The sequence below is a fragment of the Canis lupus genome, chromosome 10 (assembly GCF_048164855.1).
Source record: "Canis lupus baileyi chromosome 10, mCanLup2.hap1, whole genome shotgun sequence".
Classification (NCBI taxonomy): domain Eukaryota; kingdom Metazoa; phylum Chordata; class Mammalia; order Carnivora; family Canidae; genus Canis; species Canis lupus.
The window spans coordinates 24,222,616-24,250,213 of record NC_132847.1 but is presented as its reverse complement, the minus strand read 5'-3'; the positions used below and the strand labels follow the sequence as shown (position 1 = coordinate 24,250,213).

Genomic DNA, 27,598 nt, shown 5'->3' with positions numbered 1-27,598 from the left:
AAAGCCAAAGAAGCAAAATGTCTGGCTGAGCCTTCACCAACCTTACCAGTCACAGAAGGCCAGTCCTCAAGGGCACATACCTCGTTTTAGGCAGCGGAAGAGTATGTTTGTGAAGAAGCTAAGAGAACACTGGCAGCCTGCTCCCCTAAGCTGCCATCTGCACATTTCTTAAACAAACAATAGAAATAAAGAATATTTACTGAAATTTCCCGAATCTTGCACAGAACACCAGTGATGGATTATCCAACAGTGAGCTGGAAATGACTCTTGTTGTATCATTCTGGTAATGAAACTGTTGAGACATTTTCCAAATTTCTGATTTTTATTCCTTGATTATCTAACAAAAAAATCTCTGCTTAGGGATTTCCTTGGCATCCAGATTCTAAGAAGCCAGAGAGCAAAGCCCAGGAAGGGAACGCTTTGTTTATGAGGTCATTCTTGAACATTCTAGTACCTTACTAGCCTGGAGGCCCACAGAGTCAAATACTCCCTGGCTGATCTCTACCATCCACATCCTCTTAATGATGTGTTAGAGTAAATTAAGGGTCATATAAAAGGGAAGAGCAAAGTTCTCTGGGGGCTCTAAGAGCTAAGAGCATACATCCAGGGCACAGGACTGGAAACAGCAGGATGGACAGAAAAGATTTCTATGGATCTGGGGCTAGAACACAAGAAGTGGGAGGAAAGGAACAGAGGTTAGTCATGCCCAGCACTAGGTTATGGGGCGGGCGGCATGTAATGTGCACATATGACTCGCCTAGATAGAGCGTAGGAGCTCATGAGCCTGTGGGTCAGATATATTTTAAGTACAGAAGCAATAGTGTTTCTGCTCTGTTCAATTCTTGGGATCAGTATATTCTCCTTGCTTTCCTTCTTTTAATCTCCTGCAAATCTAGACAGAGCAATCTGGGTAACCCTTTGTTGTATTAAATCTTCAGTGGCTAAATTGATCATAGTCGTAAAAACATAACTTCTTGAACCATAGAACAAGCAAATGATCACCACAATATCTCTGTAGTCCCAGGCATTCTGAAACAAGTGTATATAACTATTCTTGGTAGGAAAATACTCTTGTCAACAACCAATATACTGAACTGGGAAATAACATATTTATTCAGCTCCTCCTATACCTCCTACTGCCTCCTTAGGGGGTCATATGCCCCCTAAGGCCTTCTTAGCTAATGCCCAACATCCCCACAACAGCCCTCTGAAGCAGCTGCTGGGAAAAAGCCTGACTCAGTACTCCACCTGAGTCTGTTTCCACCTGCCCCATACATCAATATGCCTATTCAAGTTGGGACACAGAGAAGGCCCTTGGTACATGTATGCTGTATGAATATACAAATGAATGACATCAGGGGTCCTTATGCTCACTCAAGCACCTGAGTGAGCATGGTGGGAGTCCATCTCCAGGAACCCCAATGGTATACTTCCATACCTTCCCTCTTTAAGCATCAAAAGCACACTTTCGGAGAGAAATTGAGAGGAGATTAAGAATATAAAGAATTCTTTCAAGATGCTTGGAGGGGTGAGAAAAGATGGCCAGCTGGAAGCGCAAAGTCCAATTGTTGTTAGTATACATCAGCACAGCTAAGCACAATTGAATGTGGTCTCTGAAGTCACTGAGGAAGATATCTAGTCTGGGAATGGAACTTCAGCTGGTGAGTAGAATCAGAAGTGAAAAGCTTCTCCAGGGCCAAGTGAAATCATCCATATTTTCTCATGAAGAGGTGGGCACAACAGATACCCTGGACAAGAAGCCAAAGGGCCATCTATCTCTTCTGTCCTTCCAGCAGCAACTCACATCGTGCCTGACTTCTGCATCACCACCCCAGCCACACACAGCTAGGGAAGTCAGCAGTCAAGCACGCAGGCATGGCAGCTTGGTGGCTCAAGTCCCGGGGCCAAGTGTCATTCCTTTACTTGTCTCAAGAACTGGCAATGAAACAAAAAGCTCACATTTTATAACCAAACCCTATTCCAGCTCTTGGTGTTTTGCAGGGAATTCCACAAAATTTAAAGTGATAGAGTTTAACCAGTGTCTTTTTGAACACTGGATGAGAAAGCATATAGACTGTTGCATAATTAAACTAGTCCTACAGGACATTAATGGGAGTCAGGTTTGTGTCCAAACACAATATACACACTGCTTCTTTCTCTAGAGCAAAAACATAAAGAACCATCCTTATTCTGTTTATCCAAAGATTTCCTAACTCCTATCGATGCCAGAAAGTAACCATTATTTTCATAACATTAACTTCAGTTTAGAAAAGGGAACTGTCAAACATCCCGCCACCTGTTTTGTTACCTGTGGAGGTCATACAAGGGGTCATAGTTCATGTCTTTGTAACTCCTCTCTACGCCAGAGATCATTTACAAAGAAAATGGAGGGAAATCGGAAGCTTACTGCATCAGAAAAAACACTGCCATCGCACAAGGATGCGGAATAGAAGGGAACCCAGGAGTCTCCAACTTTGACAAGTGTCTTCTGAGCTGAAATGTCAGTTACTTGAACAGTCTGGAGATTCGTTCTATTGCCATTTACCCTAGTGAGTACTTCCACAGCCTTTTACTATGGGATCGCTGATTCTCTAAAGTCTGTGAGTTCCAAAAGATGCAACAACCCTTAACAAGGACCTTACATCAAACCTTCTTGGAGCTGCTAATTAGTAGATGCACTCTCGGGTCTTCACCACTGCAGTCACAAGCCCTATCCTGCTCTCTCCATCGTGCTAATGTGTGGTATAGGTTAACAGCCAACAAGGTGAGCCTCTCACGCCTACATTCAAGATAAGGGGAAAAGTTTCCATTCAGGGTACAGTGAAACAAGTCAAAGGACACCAAAAGGAGCAAACAAATTCAGAAAGTCAGATACTCCACAGGACAACAACAAATGATCCCATTTTTACAGTAAGTCAATGACATGCGGAAAAGGGAGCAAAGGGGGGAGCTTGCTCATTGTAGATTGAAATGACAGAGACCGAATGTGATAGGTGAATTTCATGATTAGATCAAAATTACTGTCCAAAGGCATTCCTGACCTTCAGGGAAATCTGATTTTGCCTGGGTGTTAAGTGATACCAAAGAATCATGGTTTATTTTATTAGGTGTAATAATGGCATTATGGTTTATACAGGAAAATGACTGTATTATCTAGAGATATTTACTGAAGGATATAAGGGCAAAATGACATGCTATTAGGGATTTTTACATTTTAAAGCTATTTTAAAGCTTTTAAATGCTTTAGCAAAGAAAAATGAAGAATTCTATGAAGTAACTGATATAAAATCTTGGTAACTGTTAAATCTCAGTGCACAAGGGTTCGATGTACGATTCATTCTATTTTCTTTTAAGATTTTTATTTATTTATTCATGATAGACATAGAGAGAGAGAGAGGCAGAGACACAGGAGGAGGGAGAAGCAGGCTCCATGCCGGGAGCCCGATGCGGGACTCAATCCCAGGACTCCAGGATCATGCCCTGGGCCAAAGGCAGGCGCTAAAGCACTGAGCCACCCAGGGATCCCCTCATTTATTTTTAAATATGCTTAAACTTGTTCATGTTTTAAAAATTCATGTGAAAAAACTAACTGAGCTAAAAATCTTTGGTAATAAAATTTACAAAAGTTCCAAAATCTATAATATAGGAAAGAGTTTATAAAAACACAATACAGGGTGGTACCTGGCTGGCTCAGGTGGAAGAGCATGTGACTTTTGGTCTCAGAGTTGTGAGTTCAAGCTCCAAGTTGAGGATAGAGATTACTTAAAAAATAAGATCTTAAAAAAAAAAAAGTTATGCTTTTTCCCCTAAAGTAAATTTCTAAGAGGCAATAAACCTGGATCTCCCAACAGCTAAAGAACCTGGGTGTCTTTTGTCTCTCTTCTCTCAGGTACTGTCAGTTTACCACTGACAGTACCTGAGAGTGGTACTGTCTCCCCCAAGCCAACAGACTCAATCAAGAACCAGCTTCAGAGAGCTCAGCCTCCTTGTCCTGTTTCCATATGGTTTCTCGGACTAACGCCAAGGTTGGGTAGGGAGGGGAAGGTTTACTTGTTATAACATACAGATTTTTCTGGTCTCTGAAACAAGGTGGGTTACAAAGATGATCCCTATTAAATCCTGCTACCACAATGCTTCAAGGGATTAACACAACCTCCTTGGGCAGATATATATATTATTTTAATCTACATTCTAATCTTATTAATAAGTATATTCCATAGGCGCCTAGGTGGCTCAGTTGGTTAAGCATATGCCTTTGGCTCAGGTCATGAGTCCCGCATCGGGCTCCCTGCTCAGTGGGAGCCTGCTTCTCTTTCTCTCTCTGCCCCTCACTCCATCTCATGCTCTCTCTCTCATTCAAATAAATAAATTTTTAAAAAATTAAAATACATTAAAAAAATAAGTACATTCCTAGGGTGCCTGGGTGACTCAGTTGGCTGAGTGTGTCAGACTCTTGATTCCAGCTCAGGTCATGATCTTGCAGTTGGGAGATCAAACCCCACATCAGGTTCCGCACTCAGTGCGGAGTCTGCTTCAGATTCTCTGTCTCCCTCTTCCTCTTTCTGATAAATAAAATTGTTAAAAAATAATAAGTACATTCATGAGTTCCTTCAAAGAACACTGTAACTGTAATTTTTAAATAGACAACTTTTTTTTTTATTGGGGTTCTATTTGCCAACAAATAGCATAACACCCAGTGCTCATCCCATCAAGTGCCCCCCTCAGTGCCCATCACCCAGTCACCCCATCCCCCCACCCACCTCCCCTTCCACTACCCCTTGTTCGTTTCCTAGAGTTAGGAGTCTCATGTTCTGTCTCCCTCTCTGATATTTTCCATTCATTTTCTCTCCTTTTCCCTTTAATCCCTTTCACTATTTTTTATATTCCCCGAATGAATAAAACCATATAATGTTTGTCCTCCTCCGACTGACTTACTTCATTCAGCATAATACCCTCCAGTTTCATCCACATTGAAGCAAATGCTGGGTATTCATTAAATAGACAACTTTGCATTCCATTTTTTCTCCTATCTATGACACACAGAATAAACAGAGTTCAATCCTGTATAAAAGCTCAGTAGCTTCTAACTTGGTAGTAACAGACCCTTAGTTCAGGAGTCACAAACTACAGATGATTTTCAAAAATGACCTTTAGTTCCTCTTTAAAAAAAAAAAAAGATTTTATTTGTTTATTCACGAGAGACACAGAGAGAGACGCAGAGACATAGGCAGAGAGAGAAGCAGGCTCCATACCAGGAGCCTGATGCAGATGCTCAACTGCTGAGCCACCCTTTGTTCCTCCTTAAAAAAAGAAAAAAAAAAAAAGATCTGGGGCACCTGGGTGGCTCAGTGGTTGAGTGTCTGCCTTTGGCTCAGGTCGTGATCTGAGGTCCCAGAATTGAGTCCTGCACTGGGATCCCTGCAGGGAGTCTGCTTCTCCCTCTGCCTATGTCTCAGCCTCTCTCTCTGTGTCTCTCATAAATATATAAATAAGACCTTTAAAAAAAATCTTATTTATTTATTTGAGAGAGAGAGCACAAGCACGGGGAGGAATAGGTAGGGGAGAGGGAGAAGCAGGCTCTGGGTTGAGTGGGGAGCCCAATGTGGGCTCTATCCCAGGACCGTGGGATCATGACCTGAGCCACAGGCAGAGGCTTAACCAACTGAGCCACCCACGTGCCCTGACACTTAGTTCCCCCTTAAGGCAGTAAGTCAAATAATGAACTGCCAAGTTGGTCACTGTGATGGTGAATCCTTATAATGCCCCAAGTTGCCAGAGGCCATGGATAAGACACTTAGTCTTCTCCTTCAACTCCCTCTCTGAACAGGATATAACACAAGGTATTGTTACCCAATTTCTGTGGCTTTTGTAATCTAATTATGTAACTAAAATAGCTACAATCCAAATCAACTTCGGCACCATAAGATCGTTATATATGGTTAAAACCCTTTATCTACAGAGTTCACCATTCTTCTACTTCTAATTATTCTCCATCATAATGCCTTGGTAAAGTCACCATAATCACTTAAACTTCTGGGTTATAAAATGTGTGCATACTCTCACATCACAATTTCCAGTCTTTAAGAATGTTACTTCTTGGGCACCTGGGTGGCTCAGTTGGTTAAGTGTCTGCCTTCAGCTCAGGTCATGACCCCAGCACCCTGGGATCAAGTCAGGGAGCCTGCTTCTCCCTCTCCCTTTGCCTGCTGCTCCCTGCTTATGCGCTCTCTCCCTCTCTGTCAAATAAATAAATAAAATGTTTTTTAAAAAACTAAATAAATTAAAAATTTTTTAAAAGAATGTTATTTCTCTCTGTGAATATTGTGAAAATAATTACTTGAGTTGGTTTACCTCATGTATATGATTAGAAATAATGAGAAATCCTCAGGCCCAAGTTTAATCATGTTGTAATTAAGCACTGATTGTACAAAAGACTGTTCAAAAGGTGAACTTAAATTGACAACTGAGTTCGTTTATGTCAACTGCCTTTCACATACATGATGGCTAAGAGGCACACAGGGTTTGCATTTTCCAAGAAATCACACAGAAGCAGCTGCTTTGTCAATAAACGTGGCCAGTTTCACATCTCTCTTGGTCAGTCCGCCACAGTCATGCGAGGTTAGGGTTATCTGCACCTAAGAAACAGAGAAGCAGTTTTAAAAAGCTAGAGCTACAATTCATGCTACTCATTTTTGGTAGTTCACAAGTCATTTTATTATTCAACATTCACATCTAATACACAGTGCAGAGATTAAATAATTTACAAAACACTACATTATGAATAAGTGCAGCATTTCCAAAACCAAGTCTCCTGCAGGGGCACCGTGGGCTTCAGGCTGGGCCCAGCAGCTGCCCACAGATAAAAAAAAGGTCCTTTCACGTGAAGGGCAATCCAGTTGCCGGAATCTGTAATCTTGTCCCTCAAAAAAAAGAGACAGACTACGGTTCCATTTTGACTCCCATTACTTTAATTACACAACTATTTTAAGGCCACTGAGAAAAACCAAAGTATCAAATGTAGTATCTTAGGAACTACAGTCAGAAAAGCCCATTTCCAAATTAGGGAAATGGGGGGGGGGGGGTGGAGGAACAGACTGTGGCTTCTTGAAAAATCAATTAAAAAGCAAAAGTAAAATTATGGGCAGAGAGAGGCAACTAGGTAAGAAAGGTTTATCATGGTACCTGCGTATTCTGAATTATTCCAATAAATCACAAGTACATCAGAAAATGTTCTTTCTTTCAAAGAGAGAGAAAAGAGAATCATGCAGAAGTCTAGATAAGATACTTCAAATGGCATGACCATAAAGGCAAGGACATGGGTGGGGGGGGGCATGACTGTTCTTACTTTGAGCCCCCTTCAAAACTACTTAAAATCTTTCTTTTTAGCCTGCTCTTTGTCTAATGAAGGTCAGTTCCCACTTAGAATGTAGAATTTAACAGTTATTTTTAAAGCACAGTTCTTGAGTAGTTATTTCAGTAAGATAATAAGGCCATATCTCTCTTATTTGCTACATTACATTCAAATATTTACCTTAGGAGAGTTTAAAATGTATCTGCATGGCTGATTTTCAACTTTAATTCAGAAGCCTTATTTGGCCGAACTCACTCACATTAGTTTCAGTAGAAGACAAGCATGAAAATAAAAGAGTTTTGTCACTGCTCTCTTGAGTAGATCTGAGAATTTGTTACTAATTTGCAATAATACACAGGGATTCACAGCAAAAGAATAAAAGAACCCTTTCCTAAGCACAATGACACTTGACACATCATTGCACAGGATAACAAGGAAGAATGAAATTTCTTAAACTTCACAGTGAAGGTGATCCCCAAATAAGGCAATTTAGTTACCTTGTTGTACACATTGAACCATTCCGGGTGATGATTCATCTTCTCTGCTTGCAAGGCGACTCGGGACATAAAGCCAAATGCCTGCATAAAATGAAGCTGAAACTGATTAGTGGCACTGCCTTCTACTCTGGACCTGCCCGAGCGAGACCAGAGCAATCCAGCCCGATAAAGACAAGGCTAGGATCCTTAGGGAAGCCTGCAGAAATCAGAAATGAAAGGGATTGCTCTCCACAGAGTTGGGGTAACGGTGTAGCAGGACCATGACCTGCTGGCTCAATGTTGAAAAACAATCAGGCTCAAATAAACAAACCAGGAAATTGGTCTCACCCAGTGACCTGTCTGGACTATTTAATTGTCCTCAGGACAAGACTCGCCAAAATAGCACAGGAGTAATTTCCCTTCAACCAAGTACCCTGGATCTCACTACCTGGCCCTAAAGCTTCGGGGCTACTTTTCTTGGGTCACAACTCCATTGTGTTTGGTGAACAGATTGCTAACTAAGGCATCAATCCCAAAACTATGGAAAAATATCTTCCAAGTTTGTCTTCAGTAAAAGCGCTGGCAGAACTGAACACCTTCCCCATCCTATCTCCCAGACAGGGCAGGATGGGATAAAAGACTTTTTTTGACATGTAAAGGGAGACAGGGAAGTCTGGCTTGCCTGCTCTGGGTCTTCTTGGAATTGCTCAGCAATGCCATGTGGAACAGAACACGCTCTTCCTCAGGGCAGAGGATGGCAGATTTAGGCACATGAGTAACAGTGGCCCTGTAGGGCTCTGTCTTCGTTCCATAGGGAAAGTGCAAACCTAATTTTGCTAAGCAGAAGGTAAACTTGTCCTGAAAGGACAAAAAACTTTTCTTTTGCTTGCTTTCCAGTTTTTATGAAGGCAAATGCAAACAATAGGAGAGTCTGTCTCTAATGTGTCCAAAGGCAGAAATACTTGGTAAGACTCTAAGGTAATGGTATATTAACTACAAATTTACAGTGGAATTCACAGGGCAGTACTCATTGTAGCCACATAAATAAATATTTAACTACATTACCCCAATCCAGAAAAACTGATCTGATGCTAGCTGAGCTATGCTTTTTGGATCACCAAATTGACATAGAGCACATTTCCAAGTAAATATGCGAAGTATGGAAGATGCTATTTTAAACCATTCTATGTTATTCAAAATGGTTCCTATGTCAGAACAATTGTATTCCAGATAAAGGCTCCCATTTTGGCCTTTAATTAAAGGCCTGAAGGTTTTCCCTGTCAAGAAGAAAATTCAAGCAAAATCCATCTAATCACTCTTGGAATTATCAGTGGAAAAAAAATATTCACTCTCCTACCTCTTAATCTCATAATGTGATTCTCCAGATTCTGTCAAATGTGCAAAGTCTGTTTTAATTATCCAAATACAGAGTTAACCTGCATTAAATTATGTACAATGAGAATTTTTTAGTCTATTTGCCTATAAAGCATTATTCTTATTTAGCTTTAAAAGACTTTTATACTAGCACAAAAACAGACACATTGATCAATAGAACAGAAAAGAGAACCCAGAAATGGACCCTAAACTCAATGGTCAACTAATCTTCAACAAAGCAGGAAAGAATATCCAATGGCAAAACAAACAAACAAACAACAACAACAAAAAAAACCCAGCTTCTTCAACAAATGGTGTTGGGAAAACTGGACAGCCACACACAGAAAAATGAAACTGGACCATTTCCTCACACCATACATAAAAATAGACTTAAAATGGATGAAAGACAAATGTGAGACAGGAATTCATCAAATTCCTAGAGGATTTTGCACAGGCAGTAACTTTTGTGATCTCAGCCGCAGCAATTTCTTACTAGACACATCTCCAAAGGCAAGGGAAACAAAAGCAAAAATGAACTATTGGGACCTCATCAAGATAAAAGCTTTTGCACAGCAAAGGAAACAGTCAACAAAACCAAAAGACAACCAACAGGATGGGAGAAGATATTTGCAAATGATATATCAGATTAAGGGCTAGTATCCAAATCGATAAAGAACTTATCAAACTCAACACCCAAAGAACAAATAATCAAAAATGAGCCAGAAGATACGAGCCAAAGAAGACATACAAATGGTTAGCAGACACATGAAAAAAATGCTCAACTTCACTCAACATCAGGGGAATAGAAATCAAAAACATAGTGAGATACCACCTCATACCAATCAGAATGGCTAAAATGAACAAGTCAAGAAACAAAAATGTTAGAAAGGACGTAGAGAAAGGGAACCCTCGTATACTGCTGGTGGAAATGCAAGTTGGTACAGCCACTCTAGAAACAGTATAGAGATTCCTCAAAAAGTTAAAAATAGAGCTATTCTATGAACCAGATTGCACCACTAGGATTTACCTAAAGGATACAAACGAGGGATCCAAAGGGGCACCTGCACCCCAACATTTACAGCAGCAAAACAAACTATGGAAAGGGCCCAGATGTCCATCAGCAGATGAATGGACAAAGAAGATGCAGTATATATATACAGAGGAATACTATACTCAGCCTTCAAAAAAATGAATTCTTGCCATATGCAATGATGTGGATGGAAGTAGAGGATATCATGCTAAGCAAAATAAGTCAATCAGAGAAAGACAATTATCATATAATCTTACTCATGTGAAATTTAAGAAACACAACAGAGGATCATAGAGGAAGGGAGGGAAAAACAAAACAAGACCAAATCAGAGAGGGAGACAAACCATAAGAAACTCCTAATCGTAGGAAACAAACTGAGGGTCACTGGAAGGAAGGAGAGTAAAGGGGGATCGGGTAACTGGGTGATGGACATTGAAGGCACATGAGCCCTCAGTGTTATATAAGGCTGATGCATCACTGAACTCTACCTCTAAAACCAATAATACATTATATGTTAATTAAATGAATTTAAATAAAATTAAAATATGTCCACATACACACACAAAAAAACTTTCAAAAAAGTTAACCACAATCCCTGAGAAATAGTAACACAGTCATTAAGGGCATAGGCTTTTGGGGATCCCTGGGTGGCTCAGCAGTTTGGCGCCTGCCTTTGGCCCAGGGCGCGATCCTGGAGTCCCGGGATCGAGTCCCGCATCGGGCTCCTGGCATGGAGCCTGCTTCTCCCTCCTCCTGTGTCTCTGCCTCTCTCTCCCTCTCTCTCTCTCTCTGTCTATCATAAATAATAATTAAATAAATAAATAAATCTTAAAAAAAAAAAAAGGCATAGGCTTTTGAGCCAGGGAGGCCTGAATTCAAATTCCATCTCTACAACCTGTCATGTGAGCCTCAGTTCTCTAATCAGTAAATTGAAGATAATAATAAAAAGCTCACATAATCACCCTAATTAAAAATGAGGCTCCCTATGTGGAGCCTGCTTCTTCCTCTGCCTGTGTCTCTGCCTCTCTCTCTCTCTCTCTCTATCATAAATAAATAAAAATTTAAAAAAATAAAATAAAATAAAATAAAATAAAAAAATAAAAATGAGATATAGGATATAAAAGTACCTAGCACAGCACTTGGCACTGGGCAAGAGATCAATAATGGCAGATACTGCTACCCCAGACTGCTCTGGCCAAACTGCACGTGATAAACTTTATAAAATGTAATGACAGGTGAAAAGCCCTCCCACGGCCTTAAGAATCTAAGATTTCAGTTGTTGTCTCCCAGAAGAATAGCGCTTTCCTTTTCCCACATGCCATAAATAGAGACTGTAACCCACACACAAGGAAATAGATAACACACTATAGGGTAATCCCCTGATGCACACTGACCAGGGAAAACAGCCTAATGACAAGATACTAGTTGGGTAAAGTCAGTCACCATTCAAGTTCTTGGCCCTGTGGCCATCATTTCTTTTAACTATTATCTTAAAGGTCCAAAGTGATGTTTAGCATCCCTAACAACTTCCAAGAACCAAGTGGATCAAGGGATGATTTGAACATAGAAGTGCTCCTCAAATCTTTGATTACTAGCATGCCATCAGCATGGTAGCACAATCTATTTTAGCACAGAAATGACTTCAAAGAAAAAGCTCATTGGGGCACCTGGTGGCTCAGTCAGTTAAGCATTCAACTTCTGATCTCAGCTCAGGTCTCAATTTCTCAGTCCTGACTTTGAGCTTCACAATGAGCTCCACACGAGTGGAGCCTACTTAAAAAAAAAGAGAGAGATATATATATAGAGAGAGAACACCCAGATTCTAAGAAGTACATTGATCAAAGAAAAACTTTCTACCATATCTACATACAATGTGAAAAGAAAAAAAAAAGACTTCCAAAGATCTTCCAAATTTGTGTATTCCTCAGCTTTACATGTTTCCCTTCAACTATCACCTAATATTTGCATTTAATAAAATAACACAAAGCTTGATAAACAGGATCTACTCCTAATTTTTCCCTAGGGAAAGAACACTTGCTCCTGCTCTAGGAGCAAGGAGACAATTTCAAAATCCTTCTTCCATGTAACAGAACCAAATAATCCCCCAAATATTTATATTTTTAAATCCATAAATTAAAAACATTCACAACAATACACACTCAAATTAAAGTAAAAGGATTTCTGCAAGGAAGTGAAATGAGAGGAGAAGAAAAAAAGCAGAACCTCAAAAGGGAATTTTGATTATCTGTTATTAATAAAGAAGGAATATGACTAAACAGCAAAACTGGCAGATGGTGAAAAGCATCTGTCCTTTTTTTTCTACAATTTCTTTTTAAAGCCCTAGCTACTTGTTCCCAGGATGCCAGTTGGAACCTACAGGCCTTGAGCCAGCTAAAAGTCTAGGCTTTCTAAAACCATTCCATCAATAAAAACTGCAAAAAGCCCAAGGCAGAATATATACCACTAACAACCCAATAAGAAGCTTAGATGACAGGACTAAAAGAGTGGAAAAAATGAAACTGAAGTCAGCAAGAGTTTATAAGAATTAGAAAATAAGTACAGAAGACAAAGTAGATCTAACATATAGATAAATTTTGCGAAAAAGGGCCTCCTGGGTGGCTCAGTGGTTGAGCGTTTGCCTTCAGCTCAGGTTGTGATCCTGTGACCAAATCCCACATTGGGTTCCCCACAGGGAGCCTGCTTCTCCCTTTGCTTGTATCTCTGCCTCTGTGTGTCTCTCATGAATAAATAAATATTTTTTAATTGTAAAAAAGAGAACTATAAACACAGAAAGAAATGAGAGATGTAATTCAAAAAAAATTTCCAGAAATAAGATTTAAACTTATAGATTGCAAAAATTTAACCATTTCTAGATATCCTAGTTAGGTTAGTGAATTTGAAGAGTCACATCAGCAGTGAGCAACTAACTCACTCAGCTCTAGGAATATATTTAAGACAATTGTGGGGATTGTAGTCATGGAATGGAATGCAAATGTTATAAACTGTTAAAAGATATGGAGAAAAAAGAGAAGAAATAGGGAAGACAGATGAAACTGTAAAAAGCCTGAAAGCTGAGAGATCACAAGCATATTTCAAGGTATAAAACTAAGCACTAGAACTAAAAATAAAATGTAACAAAACTGCATGGTGAAGGGAAAGTAGGAGAAAGTAGAAGTTTAGTTTTGATACTGCTTAGTGGGGAGAACACTATCTAGAGAAATGCTATATATGGGGAGCCTGGGAGCTAGGTTGGTTAAGCATCTATCTACAGCTCAGGTCATAATCCCAGGGTCCTGGGATCAAGTCCCATCATTGGGCTCCCTGCTCAGTGGGGAGCCTGCTTCTCCCTCTCCATCTGCCTGCTAGTCCCCTTGCTTGTATATGTGCACTCTCCCCACCCTGTGGTTCATGAGAACCACAGAGAGAGAGGCAGAGACATAGGCAGAGGGATAAACAGGCTCCTTGCAGGAGCCCATTGTAGGACTCAATCTCAGAACTCCAGAACTCCAGGATCACGCCTGAGCCGAAGGCAGATGCTCAACCGCTGAGCCACTCAGGCATCCCAAATAAAATCCTTTTAAAAATAAAAATAAATAATAAATAAATGCTATCTAAAGAAGTAGAGGATTATGTCTGCTATTTAAAATTATAGGTAGGGGATCCCTGGGTGGCTCAGCGGTTTAGCTCCTGCCTTTGGCCCAGAGCGCGATCCTGGAGTCCCGGGATGGAGTCCCACATCGGGCTCCCTGCATGGGGCCTGCTTCTCCCTCTACCTGTGTCTCTGCCTCTCTCTCTGTGCATCTGTCATGAATAAATAAATAAAATCTTAAAAATAAAATAAAATTATAGGTATAACAGTATCCACAAGAATAAAAATAGTAATGGAAAAATTCACAATTAAGTGAAAGAAAACACAATTAAAATGAAGCAAAGAAAACACAATCCATATTATGATTTAAATTAAGGGCAAAAGGGATACCTGAGTAGTTCAGTGGTTGAGCAGATGTCTGCCTTTCGCTCAGGGTGTGATTCAGGGACCCCGGAACTGAGACCTGCATCAGGCTCCCTGTAGCAAGCCCTCTGCCTATGTCTCTGCCTCTCCCTCTGTGTCTCTCATGAATAAATAAAATCTTTAAAAATTAAATAATTAATTAATGGCAAAAAAAAAGGTATATTGGTTGCATCATATTTTATAAGACCAAACATCTTTCCAACCAATAAATGTAAAGAGCCATAATACAACTAATTAAAAAACAGAAAACTTGGGGCACCTGGCTGGCTCAGTGGTTTAGTGCCGCCTTCAGCCTAGGGCCTGATCCTAGAGACCCAGGATCGAGTCCCACGTCGGGCTCCCTGTGTGGAGCCTGCTTCTCCCTCTGCCTGTGTCTCTGCCTCTCTCTCTCTCTATGTCTCTCATGCATAAATAAATAAAATCTTTTTAAAAATGTAAAAAAAAATACTTAACTTATGATGAAGTATATCCACAATGAAGATTGAATAATTTTTTCCTTTTTTTTTAAGATTTTATTTATTTATTCATTTATAGAGATGCAGAGAGAGAGAGAGTAGCAGAGACACAGGCAGAGGGAAAGCAGGCTCCATGCAGAGAGCCTGACGTGGGACTCGATCCAGGGTCTCCAGGATCACGCCCTGGGCTGCAGGCGGCACTAAACCGCTGCGCCACCGGGGCTGCCCTTGAATAATTTTTTTAAAAGATTTTATTTATTTATGCATGAGACACACTCACACACACAGAGGAGAGAGAGAGAGAGAGAGAGAGAGAGAGAGAGGCAGAGACACAGGCAGAGGGAGAAGCAGGTTCCATGCAGGGAGCCTGACATGGGACTTGATCCAGGGGAGATCTGGGATCACGCCCTGGGCTGAAAGCGGTGCTAAACCGTTGAGCCACCAGGCTGCCCTAAAGATTGAATAATTGTGATGCTATACTACAAGTAACACAGCATCAAAATCAATGAGGCAGAAATGGCAAGAAATACAAGACAAACAGAAACATCTGTAGTGGAAACTTTACTTACTATTTCCTAACCCACAGCACAATAACCAAACAAAAGGAAGATGAACTACTTAAATATATCATTTAAAAAGTAGATCTAGTCCACAAAAAAATAAAAATAAATAAAAAATAAAGTAGATCTAACCAGTATACTTTCAACTCTAAACAATGAGAATATATCTTTTAAAATATCTACTTAACATTCACAGAAATTGGGATGCTTGGGTGGCTCAGTGGTTAAGCATCTGCCTTCAGCTCAGGGCGTGATCCTGGGATCCAGGATCCATCAGGCTCCGTCCAGAAAGCCTGCTTCTCCCTCTGCCTATGTCTCTGCCTCTCTCTCATGAATAAATAAATAGAATCTTAAAAAAATAATTCACAGAAATTGAACATACACTGTTCCACAAAGGAAATCTCAATCAATTCCAAAAAGTAGAAATAGTGCTGACAACATTCTCTGATAAAATTAAAAACAAAATGAGAAGGCAGAAGTAGCAAAAGTACTATCTGGAAATGTTTTTAAATTCTTCTTTTAAAGTCTTGATTCAGGGATCCCTGGGTGGCCCAGCGGTTTGGCGCCTGCCTTTGGCCCAGGGCGCGATCCTGGAGACCCGGGATCGAATCCCACGTCGGGCTCCCGGTGCATGGAGCCTGCTTCTCCCTCTGCCTGTGTCTCTGCCTCTCTCTCTCTCTGTGACTATCATAAATAAATAAAAATTTTAAAAAATAAAAAATAAAAAAAAATAAAGTCTTGATTCAGAGAAGAAATCAAAACAGAAACTGAATAGAAATTATTAATGTATGCACTATATATAGGACACATGTAAAACAGTAATCAGAATAAACACCTTTAAATATTTAAACTAAGAACTTATAAGAAAATAAATTTAAAAAATAAACTTGGGGAGGAAAACAAGAATGAATATAAATAAAGAGAGCAGGGGATCCCTGGGTGGCTCAGCAGTTTGGCGCCTGCCTTTGGCCCAGGGAGCGATCCTGGAGTCCCAGGATCGAGTCCCGCGTCGGGCTCTCGGCATGGAGCCTGCTTCTCCCTCTGCCTGTGTCTCTGCCTCTCTCTCTTTCTCTTCTCTCTATGTCCATCATAAATAAATAAATAAATCTTTAAAAAATAAAATAAAATAAAGAAAGCAGCAAATGTAAATGAACAGCAAAGAAAAAAATGGCAGAACTTTTAAATCCAATAGCTGAAACAATTATGTATTAGGAAACTGGCTACTTCATTTAAAGACAAACAAAAAGATATGGAGAAAAAGTATAGATAAATAAAACAGGGGCAGCCGGGTTGCTCAGTGGTTTAGCACTACCCTCAGCCCAGGGCGTGATCCTGAAGTCCCACGTCAGGCTCCCTGCATGCAGCCTGCTTCTCCCTCTGCCTGTGTCTCTGCCTCCCTCTCTCTCTCTCTCTCTCTCTCTCTCTCTCTGTGTCTCTCATGAATAAATAAATAAAATCTTAAAAAAAAAAGGAAATGAGAATAGAGAAGTAACTACAGATAAAGGAAATTTCAAAACATACAAAAAAATAAATTTTAAACAAATTCAAGTATTTATACAAAGAAATTTCAAAACATAGGTAAAACAGTTCTCCAATAAAAATTACCCCCCAAAAAATCAAAACTGACCCCAGAAGAAAAAAAAACATATAAACAAGAATAACACCAAAAAATGACAGTTCTAGCCATTTCACAGAGCCATTCTATAAAACCTTGAAGGCAGAGTTAACTCTAATACTAATTAAACTGTTCCAGAGCACAGAAGGAGGACATTTTCAAATTAGTTTTATAAACCACCATAACACTATGCCCAAATTCTCACAAAGATAGCATGTAACAATGAAAGTACAAGTTGATCTGATATTAAGTGAAATCTTAATAAATAAAACCTAGCAATATACTAAAAGAACAAAGAACCATGAGCAAATGGGATTTATTCTAAGAATGCAAGGAATGTTCAATATAAGGAATATACTCATATAATTTACCATATTAATAAATGTAGAGGGAAATCATATGATTTCCATAAATTCTGAAAAGATATTTGATAAATTCAGTATTTCTTATGTATTAAAATTCTTAATGAATTAAAAATATATGGGCCTCTCTTTTTGTGGTTATCAATGGTTTTATTTATAACAAGTAATGAGTACAAAAATTGCTTTATATTTGAAAGGTATATAGGAGCATGTAACCACAGCATCAAAATACATATACCAAAATTGGCTATATGGATAATGTATCACTGTTTGTTCATAATAGCAGCAGTTAGGAAGAACCCAAATTGGATCCTTCTTTAATAGACTATGTTCTCGGTCTAAAGGTTATATTCTTAAATGGAAAACACTAAAAGATTCCCATTAAAGTCAAGAATAAAACAAGCCAAAAAAAAGATCTTTTATACAAACAACTAACTAGAAAATATATTGGAAGAAAAGATCCCATCTAAAGTGGCACCAAAAATCACCTAGGAGTAAACTTAACAAAAAATATATGAATTCTATTGGCAGAAAACTTTAAACCACTCCTAAAAAAAACCAGGTAAATCTTACTACATTAAAAATTTTTTTCTATATAGCAATAAAAACCAACAAATGAAATTAAAAGATAAACAAGCCAGGTTTGCAGTACGTATTTCTTTAGCATATAAAGAACTCCTACAAAAAAAAAACAAACAAAAAAACAAAAAAAAAACTCCTACAAATTAATGAGAAAAAGATTAACCACCAGTTTTTTAAATAAGCAAAGGACATAACAGGTAACAAAGGAAGCAAATGGTTCCTAAACATAAAAACTGTTCAGACTCATACATGTTCAGAGAAGCACAAATTAATAGTAACTTTTACATCAACTATATCTCAATAAAGCTGCAGGGGGTGGGAACTAAGTTAAACTTACCAGTTTGATAAAGATCAAAATGTATGATAATATTCTGTTGATGAGGGAGGCCTGGGTGGCTCAGTGGTTGAGCGTCTGCCTTTGTCTCAGGGCGTGATCCTGGGGTTCTGGGATTGAGTCCTGCATCAGGCTCCCTGCAGGAAATCTACTTCTCCCTCTGCCTATGTCTCTGCCTCTCATGAATAAATAAATAAAATCTAAAAAAAAAAAAAATTCTGTTGATGAGCATACAGGAGAAAAGGCACTCACATGATGCTGGTGAATATTAACTAATATATCATCACTCTGGAAGAGAATCTGACAATATCCACCCAAATTAAAAATGCCTATGCCTTTCAGCTAAGTAACTGCACTTCTAGGAATTAATCCTGCAGGAACACTTATATATGACTTGGAAGAATGGTAACTGCAGGGCGCCAGGGTGGCACAGTTGGTTCAGCCTCCAACTCTTGGTTTCATCTCAGGTCATGATCTCGGGATCCTGAGATCAAGCTCCATGTGGGGCTCCATGCTCAGCACAGGGTCTGCCTGGGATTCTCTGCCTCTCCCTCTCTCTCTGCCTCTCCTCCCACTCTGTCTCTCTCTAAAATAAATAAATGGCTTAAAAAAGGGGGGGGGGGAGAATGGTCACTGCAGCACAGCCTGTAAGAGTTACAGGTTTTAAAAAGCTAAAGGTCCATCAGCAAGAAACTGATTAAATATAGGATGGTCCATTTACACACAGGAATACTATGCAGCCATTAAGAGGAATGAAGAAACTCTCTGTTGACATAGAAAAACCTCCAAGAAAAAAAAAAAAAAAAAGAAAAACCTCCAAGATACATTACTACATGAAAACCAAATGCATAACAATAGTCTGTGAATTGTACAAAGGAGAGGAAACTATATGCATGAATACCTCTGCAACCATACATGAGAGATTGGTAACTGTGAATGACAGCGGTGGAGAGGGGAAACTGGGTGGCTGAGAAGAAGGGACCAGAAAAGACTTACTATCTCTTTGGTGCCTCTGAATTTGTGCCATATAGATACCTGGTCTACTTTTAAAAATTAGTTTGGGGAAAAATGAAGACGTCATGCAAATGAAGATCTCACTCTAAAGGGAACTGAGATAGTGCAACATATGTAACCTGGTTCATATTAAAATATTTTGGCTCATGTTAGCTTCTTAACATATGCCTACCTGTTTGGGTGGGTTTTTAGTGCCAATTTACAACATAGTTTATCCATGAGCCATATTCTATTGAGCTATGGCCATTTCAAACAAACATATGGCCAACAAATAACATATAATGGCTGATAATAGTTTCAGTCTTTCCTCTTTTGCAAATTACAAACATTTTATGAACAAGTCAATGAATGCATGATGAAGTATGACTTTTTAAGTCACTCTGCCATATTAAGGAATGTAAGCACAACAATCACGGTAAATTGGGCCCAATGAAGTTTGTCATTTGGAAATCTCCAAACCATCAGCAATTAAAAGATTTTTCCATGAACCCCAAATCAAGTATTCCTAGGGAACTTTAATTTTTCTTAAAGTTCCTTTTGTTCCATTTTATTCCATGAAAATATGAAAGACTATCAGATGCACAAAACCAAAACAAAAACCCTGTATCAATCTGTGAAATGTTTAACAGAAGTACCCTGAATGTAAAATGCAGCTTCAGCCCAAGTAACATGTACAATTTATTAAAGTTCTAAGACTTAACTTCTAGCACATATTTACAATACAAATCTTTCATTACCCAGAGCAATTCTCTTTGATAGATGTTCTTTAAATCTGCTGCCTTTTATATTTTGATTATAGACTATTGTAATTATGCCCTAAAAAAGAACATATCTCCCACTAAGAAAATGAGCACCAGCGACTCCAAAGTAATTTCCCCAGTACAATCTCCATTAAGCCTCTAAATACTTCCTTTACTAATTCAATGAATTAGAACTCTATTGTTTGTGAATCACCTTTATGTTTGTAGGCCTACAACTCTTCTTTTAGAAAACACAATTGCTATGGAAGGAAAGGATATTTACGTCTGATTAGAAATGAAAACACTATTACATAAATCAGTTTGGGCATTTCTTCACGTCTTGAAACATGATCGGCAATTTAGTCTAATTGGTGATCAAGGAAACTATCTTGTGATCAATTAAAGTAATTACCAGATTCCGGCAATACAACCTACCTTAATTTCAGCTAGAGTCTGCACTTCTTCAACTTTAATTAAAAATAATGAAAATTATTAAGCAAAATGCACAGCAAGATCATTGCCAAGCACGCACATGTCACAGGACGGGGCCTTCCCATGGTGTTGTGACTGATCAACCACATAAACACTGCCTGGTGCACCAAGAAAAGGCATTCTTTGCCCCAGAATATTACATGACTCACCATGACTTTCTCATGGAAACACTGTTAACTGTTCTAGCCACTGCAAAGGGAACATCAGATACTAATTTGCCGGCAACAGAAGAATACTCTGGACTAGCAACATGAGAATTGTGAGGAACAGACCCAACCAAAGATGTATTTGATCCATGCTTTTTTTCTCCGAAGTGTCATTCATATTTTGAGCATGTTGGTCTAGTGTAGAAATGTTAGGGTCAGAGACCTAGATTGAAATCCTAGTGCTAAAAAAAAAGAAAAGAGAAAGAAAAGAAAGGAAAGGAAGGAAAGGAAAGGAAAGGAAAGGAAAGGAAAGGAAAGGAAAGGAAAGGAAAGGAAAGGAAAGGAAAGGAAAGGAAAGGAAAAAAAAGGAAAGAAAAGAAAAGAAAAGAAAAGAAAAGAAAAGAAAAGAAAAGAAAAGAAAAGAAAAGAAAGAAAGAAAGAAAGAAAGAAAGAAAGAAAGAAAGAAATCTTAGTGCTGCTATTCACTAGCTATCTGATTTCAGAGAAACCACTTAACATTTGAAGCGATCCTCAGTTTCCTATTATGTAAAAATGGAGTATGTGCCAAGCATTCTATGAGACGCTCAGTGAATGCTACTGATTATTATCATCACCAACACTTTAACTTTACAATGTCTGGGGCCTAGACAGGAAGATCCTTTCCAAACCTATGAGAAGAACCACTGAAGACCAAAGAAATTCACCCTCACAAGGATGAAAAATCAGAAACCTACTGAAAACTGTTTCTCTAAGTAAGTATCCTCATAGAAAGATTTCCAGTGGAAATGGCAATCTGTCGGTGAGCATATGAGGCAAGCAGGTGATTCCTGTGTCCTTGAAGAGCCAGACTAAAGACCTTACCTGAGGACCAACACCTAAGCAGTTTAGTATGGGTGTCTGGGGACAGACACAACCCCCACCAATCCCAGGCCACTACTCTACCTGCCTTCAAATTGATCCACTGTAGAGAATTATCTCCAATAATTCATGCCAAGACTATCCCACTTTTCTCTTAAAACTGGCTTCTCCGAGGCATCTGAAACAATGCCCACAAGGTACCAAATGAGCAGCTGGCTCTACTGTACTGTAGGCTAAATTAGTGCCCCTTAAGCTGTTGGTAATAAATATACAACCTGTGAGGTAGCATGCTCACTTCTAAACATTACCCTCAAAAGCTGTGCTCACAGAACCGTAACATTCCAGAGGCTTACAGAAAAGTTCTTAAGTCATCATTTTTGGCAATTACCGTAGTATCCCAAACAGCCATGTGGAAAAATAAGATAGCTTTTAGCTAATTATATGATACTATCTTCAAAAATATACTGTTAAATGAAGCAAGGTGCAAAACAGTTTTCTTTTGCAGAACTAGGATTTATAATTACATTAATAAATTCCTCCTGACTTCCTAGGCTAGATGACTACTCTTTGACAGAGGTCTACTAGTATCCACGCTTCTCCAGGCAGCAGAGTTGAACCAACATCAACACCTCTACCCACAATTATACCTAAGAGCCCATCATTTCTGTTTTGTTTTTAAGGAAAGTCCTCTAACTAGACAAATACCACATATCTGATGTGAGCCAAAGAAGCGCTATGGACAAGAGGATCACAAGCTGAGAATCTTTTCCCTAAAAAGACATGATTAATTTCCAAATTCCTCTGCATGTAAGTTTAAATTACATTTCCCCATATCATCATCAGCTACTATGGGGCATATCAACAGCTCTGTGTGATTAGCTTCATCTGAAATTTCTCACAATCCTTCAGTTTTGCTCTCTTGGAATCAGCACACTTCACCAGTTTCCTATCCATCATTTCCCTCTAAAGCAAAGTGAAAATATGGGTTTCAAAATCATCCCAACAGGAATTCACTAGAGAAGCCATTTACTTGGAGTTCCCTAATATCAAGTAACTTCTCATGCCTCCCTGTTGTCTCTACGGCTGCTTATGACCACCAGATAGGTGCTTGGGAAAAGCCTCATTGGAAGTTGTCTTTCCTAATCAGCTGATAATTCCTGTTTGTTATCCTTCAGGAGTCTCATGAAATAAGAGGTATGGCAAAGACTTCCAAATATTTTTTGCTTTGTTTTAGTCAAATTAGAATTCATGAATTAAATCCTTCAAGAATTAGAATTCAGGCTCCTTGTCATTGTCACCATTATGCAATTTATAAAAATTCAAATTTATATAGAAAAATATCCTTAGGCTTCAACTTTATGCATCCAGATCACTAAGATATATGGAATATCTAGCCAAATACATTTTTAAAAAATCAAATAACAGGCAAAATGGCAGTCTACTCCCGACCTTTTCTTCTTTATAATCAACTGGCTCCTTTTAAAGAGATGCTACTACTACCTGCACTATGTGATTCCAATATATTATCTGACATGATACTGTCCTGCCCTATTATTGTACCTAAGTTTAAATAGAGAGAAGGCAAAAAAGCTTCTGCTCCAATTGGAGTATTTTAAATTAAACTGAAAGTCAAGATCCTCCAACAATAAAACCAAAAGAGTTGAAGGAATAGAACAAGGGTTCAGAGCAGAAAGAACACCTACTCTCACAGCATGGGGTAGGGAGAGATGGTACTCAAAAAATACTTTAAAGAAACAAAGCAATACCTGTTTGGCTTACCTGTCCAGAAAATACATTTTCTATGAGCAGTACACATTTTGCAAAACAGAGTCTCATCTCACATCACAAAATCTGTAACTGTATAAAAAGGTCTATCCCACCATCAACAAATTCATACTTAGTCTTTGCTTATTTCTATATTGGATCAATTCTCCTTTTAAGGGTTTTTAAGTACAGTTTTGATGACATTTGCCAATATCTTCTGTGAGAAAAATATACCACTGAAACATTCAAGCCCGATCAGACCTCCAGATAATTCAGCAGAGGACCTCCAGCGATAGACGGCTGCAATGCATCACTGCAAGCAAACAGCCTGCCAGACCCACTTCTCAGAAAACACTGCCAATCCAGAAGAAGCCTGGTGAAGAAGGAGACCATCTCTTAACTCGTCTGTATTTATTTGTTTCAAAGTGCACACATAGGTTGTGAACTTGAAAAGGTCCCTGAACCTGTCAGAGTCTTCAGACACTGAGCTAAAGCAAACCAGAAATATATTCAGAATTTATCCTCAACCTGTTATGATGAGGCTTAAGGAGAGACCTTTGGATAGTTAAAAGATTGAAACTAGGGACTTTTTTGTTTCTGTTTTAAACAGTATTACTAAAGAATTGAAGAAAAATCTCAGGGCTGGACACACAGAGAGAGTAAAACAGACTTAGCACTTACCCTGCTTTTGGTATCAAAAGACTCAGAGGGTCTGGTGGATGGTGTCATCTCATCCTGAAAAGTTCTAATCCCAGCTCTGTCTCATTCTCTGGCCTTGAACGAATCCTAAACCTCACTCACCTCCCTCTCCCCGTCCCTGTAAATCAGAAGCTCTACTACTTAGCTTCACTGTGCAAGGTGTTCTCATAAAAACATGCAGAGTGCTTTGCACAGAAAACATGTTACTGGGCAATACTGCAAAGGTTCCAATCTGCTTGAATCCTACACAAAGTAATTTTATGCAATTTTTTTCCTCTAGAAAAGTTGCTCTGTGTGGCCAAGTAAACTTGGTTGCATCCTGGATATGAAGGAAAAAATTAAGTCTCTGTGATAAAAATTCACAAGTAAGGCTAACAATTCAGGAAATAGTAATGGACAGAAGAAATCTTTAAAAGAACAAATGCTTACTTAGGTCAATTCTTTCTACAGTACTCCTATATAAATTACCTTAGCTTCAATTGTTGATCACGTTGGGTTTTTAGGGTTTGGGGTATTTTTTTTAATCATTCATAATATCCTGAGGAGGGGGAAAAACAGTCTGTTTTCCTGGAAGTATATAAATGGGAAAGTTGGCTTTCCCTCTTTCAAGCAGGCTCCCATCCAGTCCCACCACGGAGCAGCTGCCTTCTCTGTGCACGTGAGGGCTGACGGGCCGGCAGCACCCGATGAAGCTCCATCTCCACACCAAGACCTGCACAGCTTGCCTGCAACACCACCGGAGAAGAACACCACCGGCTCTCACACACCGGCACAAAGAAGACACAGAGATGTTGCTGGAGAGGGAGTACTCTGCCACTTGATCCAATTCCTCAAGAGAAATGCTTCCCTTTTGTTTTTCCAAAGTTTATTATTGCATACCTTATGCAAATCCTACTTTCTCCATCGGGCCATAATATTTGAGAAAAACTCAAGTCAAATTAAAGGCTTCAATAGCCTTGCCAAAAGCACTGTGATTTTCCTATAAAAAAAATTATTCCAATTTGTTGATCTTACAGAGGATGAAACATACTGTAACAATCTTCATAATTTATGTCCTGTTGGGACACAAAGATTTAAAGTAACATAATACAGAGCCGCATCATGGCTAATCTAAACCACCTGACCAGATAAACACCAGCTTCCCTTCTCTCCTCAGCAAGGGCATTTCTGTTTATTGTCATATCATTTCCTCATTCTAGGAACATGCAGAATAAATGCAGCCAACCTGCATTTCAGTGGGAGGCTGAGCTGGCCTTTCCCATGTCAGGAGGTTTGTGTGCACACAGGTACCAGTACAATGTCAAGGGCTTACAAGACAGAAAACAACCCAGGAATTCCACCCTCAAAATCATTTACAGCGAAGCAAATATGGATTCGTCCAGTACAATCTGGACCAGGTGTGGTGTTATAAACCACAATCTTTGGGGTCGTTTTTTTTTTTTTTTTTTAACGTCACTGAAGAGGTAATTCTTTCCAACAAATTATGGTGCTTACTATGAGCCAAATTTTTATAAATGTTTCAATCATGCCTCTTGCTATGTTCACAAGCACTCCTGATCTGATTAACTAAACTGAAACACCCAAATTAACCAAGATCTTTTTGGAGGTGAGTAATCTTGGTAGAAGATAAAGACAAAGAGCCCCTGCAGCACTGACCATGGCCATTTCTGGTGCACAACTACACAGGACAGATTTTAAATTGGGAGGTTTCTCCAGGGTCCAAATCCCTTCAGCCCTTCTCACATATGCAAACCTTACTGGGCAGAGCAAGGTTTTTCAGGGGGACTTAAGGGAAGGGTTTAAAGTTTCAATCGTGAAAGAAAAAGTGCAGGAACACATGTGCATTCGGCAGATAACAATTCACTGAAAATATTTTAAAACAAAACAAAACGCCTGTCTGACTGAATTTTTATAAACGTGGTTGCGGAAGAGGAAAACAAACAATTGTTTAAGGATGGTTTCAAATGCTGCTCTCTGCTATTACTGAGAATTTTCAAAACTTTTCATGCTCCATTGGAAACGGCTCTGCTTCACAAGCTGTTCTTGTTGGTCCTGCCAAAGAAATGGTCTGATACACTTTATTGCAAGTTTATCGATTTGCTTACCCAAGCAAATATATATAATTACCTCTGCCTATCAAGACGGGTGTACAATAGGATTCCTCCACAGAAAGCAGTGAGATGATTAAAAGACAATGGGATGGGGGCACCTGGGTGGGTCATTCGGTTAAGTGTCTGCCTTCAGTTCAAATCATGAACCCAGGGTCCTGGGATCAAGTCCAGCATTGGGCTCCCTGCTCAGTGAGGAGCCTGCTTCTCCTTCTTCCTCTGCCCCTTCCCCTGCTTGTGTGCTCTCTTGTGCATTTCTATGAAATGAAATGAAATGAAATGAAATGAAATGAAATGAAATGAAATGAAATGAAATGAAATGAAATGAAATGAAATTGAAATGAAATGAAATCTAAGGGGATGAGATGGATTAGCAGACACCAGGCATGTGGGTCCTCCACCCCAGCTCCACTGGAGTGGCCACTGCAATGTCCTAATCCAGTTCCACCAGTTCCAGAATGTGCAGAACCTGAGCCAACCCGACCAGCACAGTTTTTCACTAAGATGTGTACAGGAATGAACACAGCAAACAGATACAATTTGTGTCACAACCTGGAGCCCTCTGATTTGTGAAATTAAAGAAAATAAATCTTGTGAAATCAAACAGAAAGTATCTTTTTTCAGACAATAGACATTCCGTAATGGGTTTGAATTTAACATTCTGCATTTTGTAAAAATTTAAGGTGACAGATTATAAACAAGCAATATTACTGGCGACATTACAAATTAGTGCTATCATAATAAGTTCTGGTAAAAGTAGGTCTTTTGCCTTAAAGCACTCACACCTTGGACTGAGACCCCACTAGCTAATTCTTGTTTTCATTATGTTTATACATCTTCCCACACTTCTAGTACCACTTCAAAATCAGCTCACAATGCTCTGAAATCATGAGGACCTAGGTCACTATGCGGTTCTCTGATGATGAAGAGCCTTATCCAATGAGCTACAATGTGACTGTCCTCAAGCCTTGACTTGTCACAATCCTGCATCTTCATTTTTTTCAATCTGTATGCCAAAGAGTTATCCTAGCAATTACATTTTTAGATCTATACCCTAAGGAAACTCTCACATCTGTACATAAGGAGACATAAGGATGCTTGTTACAGAACTGACAGTAATAATGAGCAGTGCCGAGAACCTAAATGTCCATCAATAGGGGCACCTGGGTGGCTCAGTGGTTGAGCATCTGCCTTTGGCTCAGGTTGTGATCGCAGGGTCCTGGAATAGAGTCCTGCATCAGGTTCCCCGCAGGTAGCCTACTTCTCCCTCTGCCTGTGTCTCTGCCTCTCTCTGTCTCTAATGAATCAATCAATCAATCAAATCTTTAAATAAATAAATAAATGCCCATCAACAGGGGGAATGGATAAACTTGGTTAATTTATTTACAATTGTATTTCATTTTCAGAGGAATAGAACATTTAAAAAACAAAGTACTATGTGAGAAGCAGATGGAAGAGTATTAGTCTAGGAATCCAAAACCTGGGTTCTGTACCCATACCTTGAGCAAGCTACAACACTTGGCTGGGTTAAGACTCCCTACGGACACTACAGGAGGTGATGTGTACCAATCACATAGCACAGTCCCTTCACACACAGAAATGTTCAATTAAAAAGAACAGCAGCTA

General features: G+C 39.2%; 2 protein-coding genes across 7 annotated transcripts in view; both read right to left on the bottom strand.

Moving 5' to 3' along the window:
* The window catches only part of CATSPER3 (cation channel sperm associated 3), a 38,133-nt gene extending 36,131 nt beyond the window's left edge, over positions 1-2,002 (bottom strand). For 2 of the 4 annotated variants that reach the window (XM_072841111.1, XM_072841110.1), the window contains exon 1: positions 81-2,002. Coding sequence is in view for 2 of the 4 variants with exons in the window: in XM_072841112.1 (XP_072697213.1) it covers positions 201-304 (104 nt within the window). In the remaining 2 variants the exon portion in view is untranslated. The remainder of the gene's footprint in view (positions 1-80) is intronic. The other 2 variants (XM_072841112.1, XM_072841109.1) reach the window with 1 other exon arrangement.
* Positions 2,003-6,390: 4,388 nt separating this feature from the next.
* PCBD2 (pterin-4 alpha-carbinolamine dehydratase 2) overlaps positions 6,391-27,598 on the bottom strand; it is a 53,818-nt gene continuing 32,610 nt past the window's right edge. Inside the window, exons 1-3 of one of the 3 annotated variants that reach the window (XM_072841114.1) lie at positions 23,847-23,979; positions 7,849-7,929; positions 6,391-6,635 (exon numbers count right to left, since the gene is read on the bottom strand). In XM_072841114.1, coding sequence (XP_072697215.1) covers positions 6,540-6,635; positions 7,849-7,929; positions 23,847-23,894 — 225 coding nt within the window. In that variant the 5' untranslated portion in view covers positions 23,895-23,979 and the 3' untranslated portion in view covers positions 6,391-6,539. Of the gene's footprint in view, positions 6,636-7,848; positions 7,930-18,154; positions 18,302-23,846; positions 23,980-27,598 lie in introns of those variants that run through there. The other 2 variants (XM_072841115.1, XM_072841113.1) reach the window with 2 other exon arrangements.